Source organism: Anomaloglossus baeobatrachus, chromosome 12 (genome assembly GCF_048569485.1).
Source record: "Anomaloglossus baeobatrachus isolate aAnoBae1 chromosome 12, aAnoBae1.hap1, whole genome shotgun sequence".
In the NCBI taxonomy this organism is placed as follows: Eukaryota; Metazoa; Chordata; class Amphibia; order Anura; family Aromobatidae; genus Anomaloglossus; species Anomaloglossus baeobatrachus.
In genome coordinates, this window is record NC_134364.1 from 28,006,933 (window position 1) to 28,027,630 (window position 20,698).

Consider the following 20,698-nt stretch of genomic DNA (forward strand, 5'->3'; position numbering starts at 1 on the left):
ACTCCCACCAGGCTAGGATGGCTACAAATTTTGATGGAAAACAGATAAAGACAGACACAGGAAAAGACAATGAGAGACTCAAGAGAAAAGCAAGAGCAGGAAGGTAGCAACAAAGACAACAAGGGTTAACTCCACAACTACACTAAGCAACAAGTATAACAACCACCAGATAGGCTGGATTACAACACCTCACCAGACCAGCTAAGAAAAACTATAACTGGCATAGGTGGACAGATCTAGCCAGCATATATAGGAGGGGAGCAGATGTAATTGGCTTCCCCACAACATGTGATCAAATGAGACTAACAAGCAGACTAGCAGAGATGAGCTTTTGCTACCTTGTCTATGAATTACCACTGCAGGTCGACGCCTGAATCTGCCTGCATTGATTACAGACACGAGAGAAGTTATCGGGTGGAGTGTCAGAATCAGTTGTCTGATCAGATCCTGCTGCCACCATGATAGTTAGCGAAGCTTGTAAAAATCTATGTGTGACACTAAGGGGTACTTTGCACGCTGCGACATCGTCAAGGTCAAATCGAAAGTGACGCACATCCGGCGGCGGTAACGACGTCGCAACAAGTAAAGCCTAGATGCGCCGATAAACGATCGCAAAAGCGTCGAAAATCGGTGATCGGTGTAGCGTCGGTCATTTTCATAATGTCGCACCAATAGGAGATACGATCGCTGTGTAAGAAGCCGCAGGAGCGAGGAACATCTCCTTACCTGCCTCCACCGGCTATGTGGAAGGAAGGAGGTGGGCGGGTGTTAGGGCCAGGTGGACGGGCAGACCCAGGAGGTGGATCCACTGGGCCGAACACCCTACTGAAGGCAAGGAGTCCGGTAGCCGGAGCACAACAGGTAGCAGGACAGTCCGTTAATAGAGTGGAATGTAGAAGTCCCTGGGACCACGGAGTCACTGATGGTAGTCCTGGTGACGGAGCTCAGGTTCGGAGGCCGAGATGTTGTCAGGCGGAGTCCGGAACCGATGGAGCGAGAGGACGGATCACCACAGGGATCAGAGATGGTACGGACTGACGGGATGGCAGATAGTCAGGGTTCGGGAATTGGCAGGACCGGATGGCGAGGCAGGAGCGGCTCTAGAAGAGAGATAGGTAAGTATACCAGCAGACACAAGGAGACCTGACTCCTAGCTTAGGAAACACGAAGAACAGGCCCCGCCCACTTGGACATTAAACCCCTTTATACCCTGTACCTGTGTGTTCAATATCCTGTCCGTGGACGCTGGCCCTTTAAGAAAGGGTCAATGACCGCGCGCGCGCCCTAATGCGCATGCGCGAGGCCCGGGTGCCAGAAGCCAGGGCAGGGAGCGGCGAACAGGAGGCAGGGGAGCCGGGCTGGAGAGAAGCTGCCGGCGGACGCTGGGAGCGGGGACCGGGACGCCTGGGGATCATAGGTGAGGGGGCCTGGAGGCTGTGGAGCGGGGGACGCCGGACAGAGGAGCCGGGGAGCGAGCCAGGGAAGCCGGGGAGCGTGGCAGGGGAGCCGGGGAGCTGGACAGGGGACCCGGTGAGTGTGACAGCGGGATGTTTACGTCCCGCTCATCTCCGCCCCTACGCTTCTATTGGCCGCCTGCCATGTGACGCCACATGACCCGCCCCCTTAGGAAGGAGGCGGGTCGCCGGCCAGAGCGACGTTGCAGGGCAGGTAAGTGCGTGTGAAGCTGCCGTAGCGATAATGTTCGCTACGGCAGCTATCACAAGATATTGCATGTGCGACAGGGGCGGGTACTATCGCGCTCGGCATCGCTACCAGATGCTAGCGATGTCGCAGCGTGCAAAGTACCCCTTATGCTCTCCACTTGGACCAATTTTTGTGTCAGGGTGACTTTCCCTTTGGTTTATCCACCAACATGTGTCAATTGTGTCCTCTGTGTCGGTACTATTATTATCACTTTTTATTTCTCTTTGCAATAAAAGTTATTTTTATTGGTATTTTTCTCTGTCCTACATTTTATTATCGATTCCTGGCACTGAAAGAAAATACGCAGCATAAACACTCATCAAAAACTCATCGTGGGAACTTAATTGTACAAATCAACTTAATGTAACGTTGTTTTCAAAGCATGTATTTCTATTTTATGCTGTATCGATCAGAATATATAAAGACATCATTGTCATCGTCTTGGATTTCATTATGGTGGATGTCTTGAGAGCTAAATCTTCCTGACCAGTTCCCATTAGTACAGGGCTAATATTGATGAATTTGACAGAATGTTCTAATATTGTCTATCCTTGATAAGTTCTTCCTCATGAAGTCTTAAAAGTATGCGTCCTATCATTATAATCTACATTTACCGCTATTGTTGTTCATATTTCAGCTGTATTTATTGCTCGGATATAACAGAAAAGGCTCCAGAAATACATCTGAAATATGAATAAAAAGCCTTGACGTAAAACGTACAATAAATCAGTATGGACAGGAGACTTCATATGGTTAATAATAAATCCTAAATAATGGCGTGTACATCACGTCGTACATCATTTCGATTTTCAAACCTTTCAAGTCATTTTCTTTACTTTCCCTGTTCATTCCTTCTTACGGATGGATTTAAAATATTGCCATTCTTGCTAATAAAAGTATTAGCACCAGCATCCAGGAATTATGTGCATAATACGTAAATGTGCACAAATGTAATATGGGCTATCAGTAGCTCAGCATAGATAAATCTCTCCGGCCATTCACTAACAATTGTGACATTGCGACAGCTGCTTTTAGGTTGATGTGGAGGCTTTTAACCACAAGACCTGTCATGCGGTGTTCAGCTTTCCACTCGCTGGGTGTCATGGCGGCGTCGGACTCTGTTCACACTGCAGAGTTTGACAAGCAGCCTGAGATCTCTTCGGTGCACAGCCTGTCATGGGCATCGGCTGTGTTTTGCTTCAGTGCTCTCCAGTACAGCAGGAGTTAATTTCCGCTGGCTTGTGACCGGTTACTAGGAATTCAGGCTGCTAATGACCATTCACAGCCGTCTTCACCCTTTATAAGGTTCTGGATCCTGTTGCTGGTTGCCGGATATAGCTTCAGCGATCCCGGTCTTTGTGGTTATCGGGTTCATGGTGATCTACAATTGTTTTTCTGTGTGGTGTGAAAATTCTCCTGTTGTGCGTTTATTTCCTACCCTTTACTTTATTCCCTTGTACACATATTGTCTCTTTCTTGTGTTTGAGTGCAGTGTGTATGAGTTTTCATTCCCCCCTGTCTGTCATTTCTGAGGTTTTTTTTTTACTGGGTTTCCAGCCTGCTCCTAGGGTGGGGAGAAAAAGATCAGGCGTTGGACAGGAATAAGGGTCACGCTGGGGGCTCGAACATGGCTACCATCAAGCCTACCTCAAAAATAAGGGACAGCGCAGGGTCTCAAGTCTGAGGGCCAGCCTAGCAGCCCCTGTTCCGTCAGTACATACCCCGTGACATTACCGCTGCAGTCAGCAATAAGTTGGGAAACACCTTTCAATAGTATAAACTCTTCTCTTATGAGCTGTTACAACAATTGGACAAGGGATGAAGTGACTCTGGCTAGAAAAGAGAGTCATCGAAGGGGACTATAACAAGTGAACCAGATTTTGGAGGCTTGTTTACAGCCCAAAATAGATCACTGTGCAACAAAGCAGCTTCCTGTGAATTTGTTTCATAACTTAAACTCTTCTAAAACTAATTTAAAATACTTTATGAAACAAATGATTAAAAAGTTCACTATGAGGGTTATCTTCTAGAACCTGGGTCCTCGCCCTTTTGTAGGTAGGAAACCACTTTCAAAATGACAGATGGTGTTGATGTACTAAAAGTGTGGAATCCTATGGCCAAGGGACATGACTTTTATCTTAAGTTAAATACCTATTATATGGTTTTTGACATTGCACCAAGTTTCAGTAATGGAACAAAGCAATGAAAAAGATCCAGCTTGTGCACACTGATGAATGGCAGATGTATACTACAACGCGTTTCAGCAAGACGCCTTCCTCAGGTCTCGCCTTCCTCAGGTCTCGGTATACATCTGCCATTCATCAGTGTGCACAAGCCAGTGTCTTTACTTGCAAAATGGATATTTTTTTAATCAAGTTGAAATAAAGAAGAATTTTTATCTATTCCTTTGGACTCCAGCTGGATCTTTTCCATTGCTTTGTTCCATTATCCTCTCGGCTTGCTGCCGTAATCCGTGCCGGACCATTGGATATTAACAGGAGGATCCATTCAGGCTTGTCTGTGCAGTGGTGAGTGTTTTTGTTTTTTTTTTATATATATAAGTTTCAGTAATGTTATGGTATCTGTGGTGCCACTAGTGCACAATAATTTCATAGGTACCAACAATGCTGTTAGCAATGCTGGGACGTTCTATCCCGCTCCCATCACGATTCAACGCCAGAACATATCTAATCCTACCCACGAATGCCAACTTGTACCAAAGGTTTGTGTAAACCTGCTCTTTTTGACTTTTTTTTTTAATTTACTAGAGCTGCTTCTGCAAAATAGTACAGTCCCAGATGCTCTACAACCGCTAACAGCTGGAGAGCTACATAAAGGGCATCAATGAGCCACTTATGCCCCCTAAGATATTGAATAGCCACTCTAGTTCAAACACAAACTGGTAAACCCCTATGTATTTGGTGGCTTTAATTGTGGGAGGCAAGTTATTAAAGGGGTCTGGCCAGGACAATTTTAACTATGTGAAAAGAACTCACAAGCAGGTACTTAACTATTTGCTTGTTCTATCCGACATCCGCTCTGAGTGGTCGTGCACCGCTCTTGCTGGAGAATATACTGCTTCATGTGAATAGAGCAGCTCTTCCTCTTATGGCTGTTCTGTCAATGGGGCTTGACTGCCGATGTCATGCTGATTGGCAGCTTGGCAGTTATGCAATGAGGAGCTAGCTGTCGATCAACATGATATCGACAGCTACGTCCGGTCAATGGAACAGAGCGGAAGAGAAGCCACTGTTCTGTTCTGTCATCCTGACGTCAGTAGAAAGAAGGGTGGACACCAAGTGCAATAGGGTCTTATCCAGTGGATAAAATTGTCAAGGTGAGAGGTATAAGGACTGCTCATATATTTTTTTTTTTTAACCCATAAGTGAAGCATCAGGGATTAAAGGGGGCTTTACACGCAACGACATCGCTAACGAGATGTCGTTGGCGGTCACGGAATTCTTGACGCACATCCGGCCTCGCTAGAGACGTCGTTGCGTGTGACACGTACGAACGACTGCTAAAGATCAAAATTACTCACCTTATCGTTGATCGTTGACACGTCGTTCTAATCCCAAATATCGTTGTTGCTGCAGGATGCAGGTTGTTTGTCGTTCCTGAGGCAGCACACATCGCTACATGTGACACCCCAGGAATGAGGAACAACACCTTACCTGCGTTCTCCGGCAACGAGGTGGGCGTCACTTTCTTTCTGCTGCTCTCCGCCCTTCCGCTTCCATTGGACGGCTGCCGTGTGACGTCGCTGTGACGCCGCATGAAACGCCCCCTTAGAAAGGAGGCTGTTCGCCGGCCACAGCGACGTTGCTAGGCAGGTAAGTATATGTGACGGGTCCTAGCGATGTCGCTGCGTGTAAAGCAGCCTTAACAGCTGCTGCAGGGTCCTCAGGTTGGGCGATCCCACTGTGTAGAAAAAGTAGGAGGAGTAGCCTGTGCTGCGGATGTTAGATTCTAGAAATCCAAAAGACATTTCATAAGATTTGACCATGTGTTTTTTCTCTACGCGTTTTGAAGTTGAACCAACTTCTTCATCAGGAAATCACGATATTCAATACAATACGGTGTTTCTCCTGATCAAGAAGTTGTTTCAACTTCAAAATGCGTAGAGTATAAACCACATGGTCAAATCTTATGAAACGTCGTTTGGATTTCTTGAATCTAACATCAGAAGCACAGACTACTCCTCCTATTTTCCTACTACTTGACCTGACGTCTGGAAAACACAGAATCGTCTGTGACCATTCTGTGACGGCAAAGATTTGCACCAGGCAGAACAATCGGATAATTGCGAACTACCTGCCTGGTAGTTTTTAGGCTTATAGTAAATGTCACCGTCTTCTCCCTGTTGTAGAGTTTTGTAACAGGTTCTGGTTCAGAGTCTCACTTTACCTTGTGAATAAATTCCCTTTCCTTTGGGGAGGAGGGGGTTAATGTCAGTTTACTTTATAACAGCTTCTGACTCCTAGTCAGGTGTTTGCGCTTTGGACCACTCCCATGTCCTATATACACCCTCTACTTCCAGCAGAGGGTGACGGTTATTTTCATTAATTTGGAAGCTGGCCAGGAGGTGAAAGGAGTTGGGGAAGCCCTCTCTCTGTAACTTTTTTGGCTGCAGCAGTTCGTGGGCAACTCCCTCCACCCGAGGGGTGAGCCAGGATGTAAACACAAACCCCACAACAAGACACGGACAGTGGAAAACGACTACTCGTACACAGGGCAATCAACCACAAATGGAGCTGCTAAAGCTGCACAGGGGAAATAACATAAAAGGGGATTGTACGATGTACGATTTAGAAGTTTCCCAGTAGTCTAGTTACTTCCCCCTTTTATGTTATTTCCCCTGTGCAGCTTTAGCTGCTCCATTGTGGTTGATTGCCCTGTGTACGAGTAGTCATTTTCCACTGTCCGTGTCTTGTTGTGGGGTTTGTGTTTACATCCTGGCTCACCCCTCGGGTGGAGGTGGGGGAGGGGAGTTACATCAGGGCATGGACATGAGTCAGGGACACGCTGCTGACTCAGACCTCGCTACCATCCAGCATACCTCTGACCTGAGGGATAGCGCAGGGTCGCCAGTCTGAGGGTCAGCTTAGTTGTCCCAGTCCTGTCATCCGGTCCCTGTGACAGTAAACAAATAATATAGTTCTATAAAGGATAGAACCACTACTTTTATATTGATAGCCATGTCTTGATCCTGCAGATGCACCCCTTTGCAAATGGATAAAAGTTGATCTGCAATACTTAGTAGCAGCCACTACACAGTAGATTGAGCTGTACCGTTTATCTACACAACTAATATCCTTCAGGCACTGATCAGTTTTGGTGTCCGTTGTTGGATCCCCATCGATCTGATATGGATTAGTGATGGGTGATCCCCTGATGGTTGGGATCAGGGAGACTCGTCCGATCATTTTGTAAAGATCGAGATAACACGATCTTGCGTCCGAGCACCAAACTCGGGCTTTACAGTTATGGGATGGGGCGATGGGGGACTGTAAAATAAAGAATACAGTTAATAATAACCATTGTCATTATACTTACAGGTACCACGAAGCGTCCTGCACTCGGTCTCCCGCCGCTTCTGCTTCCGAGTCCGATCATCATTGTGCCCTCTCAGTAACCATCATTGACGAAAGGACCTTCCGTGAAGTCATAGCCATGTGACCAGTCACGTGTGAATGTTGTATTATCTCATTGGCTACAGACTGGGCACATGACTATGACATCATGCAAGTTCCTGTAGTGTCTTCATGCTCACCAATACTCGGTGCTCGTATGAGCATCACCCCGAATGGACTGATCTCAGAACAGAAGCGCTTCAGCTGCATGGAAATACATGCACCTGACCTGCTGCTGTCAGGAGATTGTACGCCGTGATGCGACACTCGCACAGTGACAGTCAAAGTTCAATTGAGTCCATAAGCCATGGACTTGGGTGAACCCTGACGTCACTGCGAACAAGGCCGAAAACAGCCGATGACTGCTGAGTGACGAGCAGTGCAGTGAATACCCCTGGAAGGTAAGATAGCCTTTGATAACATCATAGTCATGCAACCAGTCTGTAAGCCAATGTCTGTACAACATGCACACCAGACTGGTCACATGGGTATGACATCATTGAAGGTCTTGTAAGTCCAGTGTTGGTTACCGGGCGGCAGATCGCGGAGGCAGAAGCGAGCGGGAGACAATCTGCAGGACGCGTCGCGGGACCTGTGAGTATGATCATAATGATTTTTTAATAATGTGATTTCTTTTTACAGCCCCTGGACCCGAACTGTAACATGAGCTTCCCAGGAAAGCTCGTGATCGGGATCGTGCTCACAATCTCTATGTGATCGGTGATCTTTACAGATCGGGATCGCCCATCCCTAATATGGATGACTTACCCTAAAGGCCCATTTACACACAACGATATCGCTAACGAGATATCGTCGGGGTCACGGTGTTGGTGACGCACATCCAGCCTTGTTAGTGATGTCGTTGTGTGTGACACCTTTTTGCGATCAGTAACGATCGCAAAAAGGTGTCAAATTCTTCGTCATTTACACGTCGTTCATTTTTAAAAAATCATTCCTCGTATGGAACGCAGGTTGTTTGTCGTTCACATCGCTATGTGTGACACCGCAGGAACGAGGAACAACATCGTACCTGCGGCTGCCGGCAATGAGGAATGAAGGAGGTGGGCGGGATGTTCCGGCCGCTCATCTCCGCCCCTCCGCTTCTATTGGGCGGCCGCTTAGTGATGCCGATGTGACGCCGAACGAACCGCCCCCTTAGAAAGGAGAAATTGTTCCGCGGCCACAGCGATGTCGGTGAACAGATAATTTCGCTACGGCAGTGATCACCCCGTGAAACGCCACCGACGTGGGCGGGTGATATCGCTTGCGACATCGCTAGTGATGTCGCAGCGTGTAAAGCCCGCTTAAGGAGAAATCCTTTAATGCAAGGAAAATTCCAAAGAATATAGTGCGCACACAGGTTGGCAAATAAAGATAGATGTTCATTTATCAACAGTTGCGGTACAATCTCTGACTGCATAGAGTGTACTAAAGTAAAGAAAGACCATAAACCTTTACTGTTTGCCTTCTAATTCATAGTGTCGTATAGTCATATACATATGCTTGGATTGCGGCCTGTTTGCATACTTAGAGCCAAGAGATCATACATGCAATCGTGACTCACGCAGCCCCGCAGCACAGCAAATCCTCATTTGTAGTTATCTCCATTGTAAATAAAGTAATTTTTCACGACAACAGACAATGCATCATCCTCCGACAGCACATTATCTATGCGTTAAGTGGGTATTCCCTGTATATGGATCATTTACCATTTATCTGCAGGAGATAACAGTTTACTTTGCGTTTCTGCTCACTTTCCCTGCAAATGGTGCGTCAGTAATGGACAGAGTGTGGGTGGATATTCTCACCGTCCCTTCCTCTCTTAGAAAAAGAGACAATTACTATGGTAAAAGCAGGGTCATCTAAAAAAAAGGTCTCTGAAGTTCAGAGAACAGCTAGCACTGCAGGAGCTAGGAGAAAGCAGCGAAGATGAAGAATGGTGTATGTCACAAGGGGATATCTACAAAGGTAAGGCATTGGCGGTATATGGCAGAAAAACACCCCCTCCACCTCCCTAAAAAAAAGACATACTGGTAACTTATATTTACTTGTTCCCAACCATGTCTAATTCATTGGCCGTGTATGTGTCTATATATTTATATATATACTAGCTGTACTACCCGGCTTCGCCCGGGTTAATAACTGTTGTTAACAAAATAGAATGTATTAACCAAAATTTATTCTGCACACAATATCCACTGCCCGGGATAGTAACTGTCTCTCTGTTTCTCTCTGATTCTCTGTCTGTCTCCCCCTCTGCATATATCTCTTTCTCTCTCTCTATCTCTTTCTGTCTCTGACTGTCTCTGTCTCTTTCTCCTGTCTCAATCTCTTTCCCTGTCTGGCTATCTCTTTCCCTGTCTGTCTATCTCTGTCACTTTCCCTGTATGTCTCTTTCCCTGTCTGTCTCTTTCCCTGTGTCTGTCTCTTTCCCTGTGTCTGTCTCTGTCTCTTTCCCTGTGTCTGTCTCTGTCTCTTTCCCTGTGTCTGTCTCTGTCTCTTTCCCTGTGTCTGTCTCTTTCCCTGTGTCTGTCTCTTTGTCTGTGTCTGTCTTTTTGTCTGTGTCTCTCTCTTTGTCTGTCTCTTTGTCTGCGTCTGTCTCTTTGTCTGTCTCTTACCCTGTCTGTCTCTTTCCCTCTCTTTCCCTGTCTGTCTGTTTCCTTGTCTCTGTCTCTTTATCTGTCTGTGTCTGTCTCTTTATCTGTCTGTGTCTGTCTCTTTATCTGTCTGTGTCTGTCTCTTTGTGTCTGTCTCTTACCCTGTCTGTCTGTTTCTTACCCTGTCTGTGTCTGCTTCTTTCTCTGTCTGTGTCTGCCTCTTTTCCTGACTGCATTGTGACACGCCAACATTCCATTTAAGGGCGTGGCTGCGCATTATTCTGAAGTTCTGGCTGCACTGTGGCTCCCAGCTCCATTCGCTTTAACGGAGGCAGGTTTTTTGGTGAATAACTGTAAAGCGCGGGGTTAAAATTTCCCCTCAAAACTGAATAACTGTAAAGCGCGGGAGCGCGGGGTTAAAATTTCCCCTCAAAACTGAATAACTGTATAGGGCGGGGTTAAAATTTCCCCTCAAAACATAGCCTATGACGCTCTCGGGGTCCAGAAGTGTGAGTGTGCAAAATTTTTTGCCTGTAGCTGCGACGGTACAGATGGCAATCCCGGACAAACACACACACACACACACACACACACACACATACATACACACATTCAGCCCTGTCTCTCTTTCCCTGTCAGTCTGTCTCTTTGTCTGTCTCTTTGTGTCTGTCTCTTACCCTGTCTGTCTGTTTCTTACCCTGTCTGTGTCTGCTTCTTTCTCTGTGTCTGCCTCTTTTCCTGGCTGCATTGTGACACGCCAACATTCCATTTAAGGGCGTGGCTGCGCATTATTCTGAAGTTCTGGCTGCACTGTGGCTCCCAGCTCCATTCGCTTTAACGGAGGCAGGTTTTTTGGTGAATAACTGTAAAGCGCGGGGTTAAAATTTCCCCTCAAAACTGAATAACTATAAAGCGCGGGAGCGCGGGGTTAAAATTTCCCCTCAAAACTGAATAACTGTGTAGGGCGGGGTTAAAACGTCCCCTCAAAACATAGCCTATGACGCTCTCGGGGTCCAGAAGTGTGAGTGTGCAAAATTTTGTAGCTGTAGCTGCGACGGTGTAGATGCCAATCCCGGACATACACACACACACATTCAGCTTTATATATATATATATATACACTAGCTGTACTACCCGGCTTCGCCCGGGTTAATAACTGCTGTTAACAAAATAGAATGTATTAACAAAAATGTATTCTGCACACAAAAACCACAAAACAAATAGATAGAAATGTAATTATTAAATTGTTGCCTATATTAACCAATCAGAGCTCAGATTATTTAACTGTAGCAAAATAGAAGCTAAGCTGTGATTGGTTGCTATTGGCAGCCTGATAAATCTCCAGGTAACAGAAAGCCCTCCCCCTGACAGTATATATTAGCTCACACATACACATATAGACAGGTCATGTGACTGACAGCTGCCGTATTTCCTATGTGGTACATTTGTTGTTCTTGTAGTTTGGCTGCTTATTAATCAGATTTTTATTTTTGAAGGATAATACCAGACTTGTGTGTGTTTAGGGCGATTATGTGGCGAGGTTGGTGTATGTGTGGTGAAATGTGTGCTGAGGGCGGTATATGTGTTCAAGCATGTGGTAGTGTGTGGCGCATTTTGTGTGTTCATATCCCCGAGTGTGGTGAGTATCCGATGTCGGGGCCCCACCTTAGCAATTGTACGGTATATACTCTTTGGCGCCATCACTCTCATTCTTTAAGTCCCCCTTGTTCACATCTGGCAGCTGTCAATTTTCCCCCAACACTTTTCGTTTCACTTTTTCCCCATTATGTAGATAGGGGCAAAATTGATTGGTAAATTGGAACGCGCGGGGTTAAAATTTCGCCTCACAACATAGTACCCGGCGCTGCCCAGGATAGTAACTGTCTCTCTGTTTCTTTCCCATTCTCTGTCTGTCTCCCCCTCTTTATATATATATATCTCTCTCTCTATCTCTTTGTCTGTCTGTCTCTTTCCCTGTCTATCTCTTTCTCCATCTGTCTCAATCTCTTTCTCCGTCTGTCTCAATCTCTTTCCCTGTCTGTCTATCTATCTCTGTCACTTTCCCTGTCTGTCACTTTCCCTGTCTGTCACTTTCTCCATCTGTCTCAATCTCTTTCCCAGTCTGTCTATCTATCTCTGTCACTTTCCCTGTCTGTCACTTTCCCTGTCTGTCACTTTCCCTCTCTTTCCCTGTCTGTCTCTTTCCCTCTCTTTCCCTGTCTGTCTCTTTCCCTGTCAGTCTGTATCTTTGTCTGTGTCTATCTCTTTGTGTCTGTCTCTTACCCTGTCTATGTCTGTTTCTTACTCTGTCTGTGTCTGCCTTTCTCCATCTGTCTCAATCTCTTTCCCAGTCTGTCTATCTATCTCTGTCACTTTCCCTGTCTGTCACTTTCCCTGTCTGTCACTTTCCCTGTCTGTCACTTTCCCTCTTTTTCCCTGTCTGTCTCTTTCCCTCTCTTTCCCTGTCTGTCTCTTTCCCTGTCAGTCTGTATCTTTGTCTGTGTCTATCTCTTTGTGTCTGTCTCTTACCCTGTCTATGTCTGTTTCTTACTCTGTCTGTGTCTGCCTCTTTCCCTGTCTGTGTCTGTCTCTTTCCCTGGCTGCATTGTGACACGCCAACATTCCATATAAGGGTGTGGCTGCGCATTCTTCTAAAGTTCTGGCTGCACTGTGGCTTTCAGCTCCATTCGCTTTAATGGAGGCAGGTTTTTTGGCGAATATCTCTAAAGCGCGGGGTTAAAATTTTGTGGCTGTAGCTGCGACGGTGTGGATGCCAATCCCGGACATACACACACACACACATTCAGCTTTATATATTAGATATATATATATATAGTCATATGAAAAAGTTTGGGCACCCCTATTAATGTTAACCTTTTTTCTTTAGAACAAATTGGGTTTTTGCTACATCTATTTCAGTTCATATATCTAATAACTGATGGACTGAGTAATATTTCTGGATTGGAATGAGGTTTATTGTACTAACAGAAAATGTGCAATCCGCATTTAAGCAAATTTTGACCAATGCAAAAGTATGGCCACCTCTACATAAAAGTGACATTAATATTTTGTAGATCCTCCTTTTGCAAAAATAACAGCCTCTAGTCGCTTCCTGTAGCTTTTAATGAGATTCTGGATGAAGGTAGATTTGACCATTCCTGTTTACAAAACAGTTACAGGTTAGTTAAGTTTGATGGTCGCCGAGCATGGACAGCCACTTCACATCATCCCACAGATTTTCAATGATATTCAGGTCTGGGGACTGGGATGGCCATTCCAGAACATTGTAATTGTTCCTCTGCATGAATGCCTGAGTAGATTTGGAGCGGTGTTTTGGATCATTGTCTTGCTGAAATATCCATCCCCTGCATTCTTGGAATGCCGTGTTTTTTTGCCTCCATGCATAACGCCTTTTTGTATGACCAAACAACTCAATCTTTGTTATATATATATATATATACACAGTGTATACATATGCATTCAATTCTAGAAGTATAGTCTTTAGGTCAATCATACCATCCAAAATTCATATATTCTTTGTTGTCTTATACCTAGAGCACTCTGTGCTGCTGCGCATGCTTGTTTGCACATTTTTGCATTCGCAGCAGATTGCACCAGATTTCTTTTGTCTTTTCACTCATTTTTCCAGGAGCTGCAGGTTACACCTATTTTTATTGAATATTTATATGTAATTTCAATGTTAAGGAATGTAACGTCAAGAAGGAAAAGTTGTAGAATTATGGAAATCTCAGATTGAGTAGACATGTTAATGATATGCAAATGATGAAAACATGGAAACAACATTTTCAAAACATGTTGATTTATTCAATATCAAATTTGGTTCCACATACTGAAATCTTTGCACTTACATGTCAGGGGTGACAGTCATGTGGTTTCTGGCCATAAAAGGTCACAGCGTCTGGCTGCGCAGAATGCTGCCTGACTTTCCATTGCTCTTGCTGTCAGTATTCATTCTAATAGGTAGCTTTCCGGCTGGATTCATTGCTCTCCCTTTTTGACCCAGTAGAAGCTCGCCTTCCACCCAGCTGCTGATCATCAGCATTTTTTTGGTGCTTTTATACCCCTTACTTCCTTGGACTGGTGCTGGTGATATTTTTCAGTTCATTCAAGCCCGGAGTGCAAGCAGGTGGTATCGTTGCTGAAAACTTTGCTGAACTTCTACTGTTGTCATCTGTGGATAAGTAGTTCATGCTTTTTCCCCCTGTGTGCCCTCCTTGTGTTTTCTATAGTGTTTAGTAGGGTTGACAAAGAGCTCATCCCGTCTGTTCCCTATTTAGGGCCCAGCACTAGGGATACCTAGGGTCAGGTATCCAGCTCGGCGCATAGGTGCGTAATATATATATGGTGGTGAGGGACTCCAGGGACCAACAGTAGGTTTGGTCAGGGGTCACTGTCTTCCCTTTCCCTAGACACAGGGTTTCCCTTCCCTTTTGCCATTTGCCTGGTACTTCCCCGTACCTAGAGTGACATTACAGGGTTGGCTGCTATAACTGAAGTTATTACTGTTTGTCTGAGGCATTTTCTGCCTTGGTGAATGCATTTGGGCAAATCATCAAGATCTGCTGCTGGCAGCTCCTGTTTGATCAAGAACATCGGGGACGTCATTGGTCAGTGATTAGAGACAACTCTGGAGATGCTGCAGGCCAGTGGAACGCGTTTAGATTACGCAGGCTGCTCACAGTAGCACGAACAACATGCAATCAGGTGTTGTGGTGTCCAAAAACGGCTCCTGGGACAATCTGGAGGAATAGTCCTACTGATGCCACAATTATATCCCTGTTTGCATAGATAGGACTAAACTATCTTATTAGGATAAGTAAAGGCACCACAAAAATGATCAATGATGCAAAACTGATATTAATCAATTTTTATATGTAAAAAGTTATTAGAGTGGAGCAATGCTGAAAGTCAGCCAGTACCTCACTATGGAGCATGTAACCCATTGTGCCAAGAGGCTGCCATCCCTCTGCCTTGGCCACATGTAATGCAAGGGCAGTAAAACACTTTCTGCTATTTTAATAGTTTCAGACATCCGACAGCATTAATGTGAAATGTTTTGATTATATTTTTTCAATGTCTGATTTTGCAGTGTTTATAGTAGTATTAAAGAGTATGTGTCTGCAGAAAATGACCTACTGTTTAAATCAGGTTTTTATTTTCCTTTCATTAATGCCATATATACAGTACCGACCGACCAAAAGTTTGGACACACCTCCTCATTCAAAGAGCTTTCTTTTCATGACTCTAAAAAACTATGGATTCACATTGAAGGCATCAACACTATGAATTAAAACATGTGGAATGAAATACTTGAAAAAAGTGTGAAACAACTGAAAATATGTCTTATATTCTAGGTTCTTCACAGTAGCCACCTTTTGCTTTGATTACTGCTTTGCACACTCTTGTCATTCTCTTGATGAGCTTCAAGAGGTAGTCACCGGAAATGGTTTTCCAACAGTCTTGAAGGAGTTCCCAGAGATGCATAGCACTTGTTGGCCCTTTTGCCTTCACTCTGCGGTCCAGCTCACCCCAAACCATCTCAATTGGGTTCAGGTCTGGTGACTGTGGAGACCAGGTCATCTGGCGTAGCACCCCATCACTCTCCCTCTTAGTCAAATAGCCCTTACAGAGCCTGGAGGTGTGTTTGGGGTCAATGTCCTGTTGAAAAATAAATTATGGTCCAACTAAACGCAAACCGGATGGAATAGCACACCACTGCAAGATGCTGTGGTAGACATGCTGGTTCTTTATGCCTTCAATTTTGAATAAATCCCTAACAGTGTCACCAGCAAAGCACCCCCACACCATCACACCTCCTCCATGCTTCACGGTGGGAACCAGGCATGTAGAGTCCATCCGTACACCTTTTCTACAAAGACACGGTGGTTGGATCCAAAGATCTCAAATTTGGACTCATCAGACCAAAGCACAGATTTCCACTGGTCTAATGTCCATTCCTTGTGTTCTCTAGCCCAAACAAGTCTATTCTGCTTGTTGCCTGTCCTTAGCAGTGGTTTCCTAGCAGCTATTTTACTATGAAGTCCTGCTGCACAAAGTCTCCTATTAACAGTTGTTCTAGAGATTAGAAGGTGTGTCCAAACTTTTGGTCTGTACTGTACATTATCAGCAATTGAGTGACTCAGATCCTCTCTTTTGTGTGAAGTGAGGAGGAGAAGGGTCAGGTTTAAGGTTGCCTATTGTAGAGGTGTTACCTGTCATTGTAAGTCTGCTTGTGCTGAAAATGAGACTTCTAAAAATTCTTCCTAAATTTTAGAAGAGTCTAAAATAGCCCCAGTGGCCGCTGTAAAAATTGCATGGTTTCTTAAAGGGAACCTGTCACCAGTTTTTTCCCTATTAAACCAAAAATATCCCCTTCTGTAGCTCCTGGGCTGCATCCTAGGAAGGTGCACCTTGTTGCTGGCCCCCCTTGCAGACCCCTAAAAGAACTTTGTAAAATCTTACCGTTTCTATGCAAATGAGTTTGGTTGGTCAAATGGGCGGGCTCTAATTCGGCTCCTGTCCCCCCTCCTGCCGCTGTTCGCCGTTCTCCAGTCATGATTTACATGGATGATGCCGCCCCACGCTGCTGGAGTCTCGCGCAGGCGGATTTCGCTGTGCCCCTATCGCGGGGCAGAGCATAAAGTTTCCGTCGTGCTTCGGTCACCAGGCACTGCCGTATTCCCGTCTAAGGCAGTGCTGGTGATAGGGGAGGAGTCAGTGCCAGTGGCTCTGTTGGGTGCAGGCTCCGCCCATCCACTTAGCTGTGTTCCTTGGGACCTGCAGTACCACTGGCTGACTGAGGTGGCGTGTGCCTTCCAGCTGGAGTTTCCACCTTTCAGCTACAGCCAATGGGAAGACACTATACCCTTCTAATTGCTCCTCCAGTCTGCTGGTCCCTGCCAGATATAGACTTGTAGTTCTGCTTATCTCTGGTTCACACTCTGCTCCTGAATTTCTAATCCCCGTGTTTGACCTCTGCCCATTCACTGATGACTCTCCTGCCTGCCATGTTCTGTACTTCGCTGCCATCTCTGGTTTGACCTTAGCCTGAATTCCTGATCACCCTCTTGCTTGCCGATTTTGTCCGTTTTTGTACTTCCTGGTTTTGACCCTGCCTGATGATTTTTGTTTCCTTGATTGTAGCCTTCCATAGGCAGCAACCTCCTGGATCTCGTGTAACTCCAAATCCCTGTACAGGGGTTAAAGGGTTTCAGGGTTCTTGGGATCCTGCTGAGTGGACGGCTAACCTCTAGTCTGTCCATGACAGCCATCCTGAGACCATGGTCCTGGGCAGATGTTACATCAGTCCACTGTGAGCCGCTTGCAGTGTTTGAACGGATCACACTGGGGGTGACAACCGCATGATCAAATGTTGTGTGTACAGAAAAAATTATAGAAAAATCCTGCAGACCCTTCCCAGGACGTGATCTGTTTATAGCTGGTTGTATGTGGGTGGAGACCCAAACTGCCAATCAGTGACTTCCATTGGGGTTCGGATCAAGTCTGATCCTTTGGAGGTTCAGTTCGGCTGCACCTGCCGAACCAAACTGCCACAGCTTTACTCATCTGTAGTAGTGTGGCACAAAAGCTAAAACGTGTTTGTTTAAATTACTTTTTTCAGTTTATATCTAGCACTCTAATTCTGTTCACACTGCCTTACAAAAGTAAATGTGGTAACAACTGTACCTATATTAAAATTGTCAATATTCGTTCCATATATATAATAAATATTTGTCTTCTTGTTTCAGAACCTCCACGGCTGTTTATTGGTGTCCACATCAATAGGATCCCAGAAAATCAGGATCATGGAACCAAACTCTACTTCTTTAAGTCACTCCAATGGGACAAACCCCTTGAAAACTCACAGCCTCTGGGAAGTTATCACAATCGCGACAGTCAGTGCGGTTGTCAGTCTGATAACGATCGTTGGAAATATCCTTGTAATGGTTTCCTTTAAGGTAAACAGTCAACTGAAGACTGTGAACAATTACTACCTTCTAAGTTTGGCTTGTGCCGACCTCATCATCGGCATCTTCTCAATGAACCTTTACACGTCTTATATTTTAATTGGTCACTGGTCCTTGGGTAGCCTGGCTTGTGACCTCTGGCTTGCTCTGGATTATGTGGCCAGTAACGCTTCTGTGATGAACCTGTTGGTCATTAGTTTTGACAGATATTTTTCTATAACACGACCATTAACTTACAGGGCAAAACGCACACCTAAGAGGGCTGGGATAATGATTGGACTGGCTTGGTTTATTTCCTTTATTTTATGGGCTCCCGCAATCCTCTGCTGGCAATATTTTGTTGGAGAACGTACAGTGCCCCCTGAGGAATGTCAGATACAGTTTCTTTATGAACCAATAATCACTTTTGGAACGGCCATTGCTGCCTTTTATATCCCAGTGTCTGTCATGACAATTTTATACTGCCGTATCTACAAAGAAACAGAAAAGCGCACCAAAGATCTGGCAGAGTTGCAGGGCTCTGAGTCGGTGGCTGATTTTGAGATGATGAGGCCACAGGGGGCTCTCCTAAAATCTTGTTTCAGCTGCAAGCAGCAGACGCTCACCAAAAGAGAACGGTGTCAGGCCTCATGGTCATCATCCAGCCGCAGTACCTCTGCAACAGTCAAGATCTCGCACAGTCCCAACATCTGTAATGAGTGGGCGAAAGAGGACCAACTGACTACCTGCAGCAGCTACCCCTCTTCAGATGACGAGGACAAGCAAGCTAAGGAAGCCGTCTTCCAGGGTGCCTATCAGAACCAAACTGCAGCTCAAAAGGAAGAAGAAACCAAGCACATTCTCACAAAAGAGCAACCGGTGCTAAATGATTTTGATAACGAAAGATTTTTCTTAACTCCAGGTAAAAATCAAGCACAAAAGAGTCAAAAGTGTGTATCTTACAAATTTCGAATTGTCGTGAATGATGATGGATCTCAGGAGGTCAATAATGGGTGTAGAAAAGTAAAAATCACTCCTTGTTCATCTATGTCCAAAGGACATTCTTTAAGAAGCATGGACCCCCACTTCAGTAATCATATGACCAAACGCAAGAGGATGGTTCTCATCAAAGAGCGCAAAGCAGCGCAAACACTAAGTGCTATTCTCCTAGCTTTTATCATCACATGGACTCCTTACAACATCATGGTTCTGGTTTCAACTTTTTGCTCCAACTGCATCCCATCTTCACTTTGGCATCTAGGCTACTGGTTGTGCTACGTTAACAGTACGGTCAACCCTATTTGCTATGCTCTTTGCAACAAAACCTTTCGTAAGACATTTAAAATGCTGCTGCTTTGCCGTTGGAAAAAAAAAAGCGTGGAGGAAAAACTGTATTGGTATGCACAGCATCCTCCAAGCCATAACAAGCTGCCTTGAAAGCAATGTCTTATGGCAAGAACTAAGGATTTATGGTGCAGTCAATATCAGAGCAGAACTGGGGACTATTGAACGGCTAGTACAGTGTCGTGGAAATGCACTTCCCCCCCCCCCATTTATAAATGCTGTGTTGACTGTTGACCACATTGCTGTGTTTAGCCAATGCTTTGTATGCATTTGTGGTGAACAGTGGAAAATATACGCCCTAAGAAAATCACTGTAAAGCAATTGAACCACCCATCTCTCTCCTACTAGATAATTGGTCTCTAATGCCTTTTGATATGGATTTAGTTTTGAGCGCCGCTGCATGCTGGTGGCTTCAAGAAACCTCCTAAAGTCAAAAATATGAAATAAGTGCACAAGGGACAGAACTGAGCTTTCCGGAAGAAGAAGCTCCAGCCTTTTTATAGAGTTAGGAAGCCTATCAATTGTTATCATGTTATTGTGCGAACAGTGGGATTCAGTCATTGTGAGTGCTACACATGATATGCTGCTTTTAATATGACGACTTCTTAATATTTGATGTTGTACAGTCAGGAGCAGTTCTAGATAACTGGAACCTGTTCTCCTAAAATTAATTTAATATCAGTGACAAAGTGTCAAATGTTCTAAGGAATAAAATGTCCTTACATCGTATTAGCAAAAAAGAAAAAGAAAAAAAACAGAAACAAACGCTAAAAATGTTACCGTTCTCTTGTATGGTGAGAAGTGACAACTTTGTACCTGTCCAGTAATACTCCCGTAAAGTTTGTTTCCTGTTCTCTGTTTATGTTTACATGTATCCCAACTTTAATTTACTTTTAATGGGGTCAGTATAAGGTAATGCATCAATGTAACTGACTTAAGAAGATTTATGGATTAACAACTTGATATAGTAAACAACAAATCTGAATAGTTGGTTTGTCAATTATTAAAGCAGTATCAAGTTTTCTAATCTTTTCCATTTTTATTTTTTGCATACAAAATATGAGTCAAATCATTTAATAAAAATATTCCCAAAACTTGTTTATTTACCTTTACCAGCAAGTCAGTAAGTATTTTAGATAGTGTTTTGTCTACTGACTAAATTACTTTTCCTTCTCATGTGATGATTGTATGAACAGAACAAAGATTGAATATTAACATCAACTTTCACCTACACTCTTTACATTATCTAACAATGAGTACTACACACTAAAATGTCTATACTAAAAGGAGTGTATAATCAGAAAATGAGCTATTGTTTATAAATTAGGTTATTGTGTTTCACATATTTATTTGTTTTAAAATAGCAATGGGTGTTTTTGTTTCTTCATATTGTGATTTTTATTAAAGGGAACCTGTCAGGTGCAATATGCACCCAGAACCACGAGCAGTTCTG

General features: G+C 44.5%; 1 protein-coding gene across 1 annotated transcript in view; it reads left to right on the plus strand.

Moving 5' to 3' along the window:
• The window catches only part of CHRM5 (cholinergic receptor muscarinic 5), a 290,345-nt gene extending 270,006 nt beyond the window's left edge, over positions 1 to 20,339 (plus strand). Inside the window, exon 2 of the mRNA XM_075330915.1 lies at positions 17,704 to 20,339. Coding sequence (XP_075187030.1) covers positions 17,761 to 19,338 — 1,578 coding nt within the window. The 5' untranslated portion in view covers positions 17,704 to 17,760 and the 3' untranslated portion in view covers positions 19,339 to 20,339. The remainder of the gene's footprint in view (positions 1 to 17,703) is intronic.
• The last annotated feature ends 359 nt before the right edge of the window (positions 20,340 to 20,698 follow it).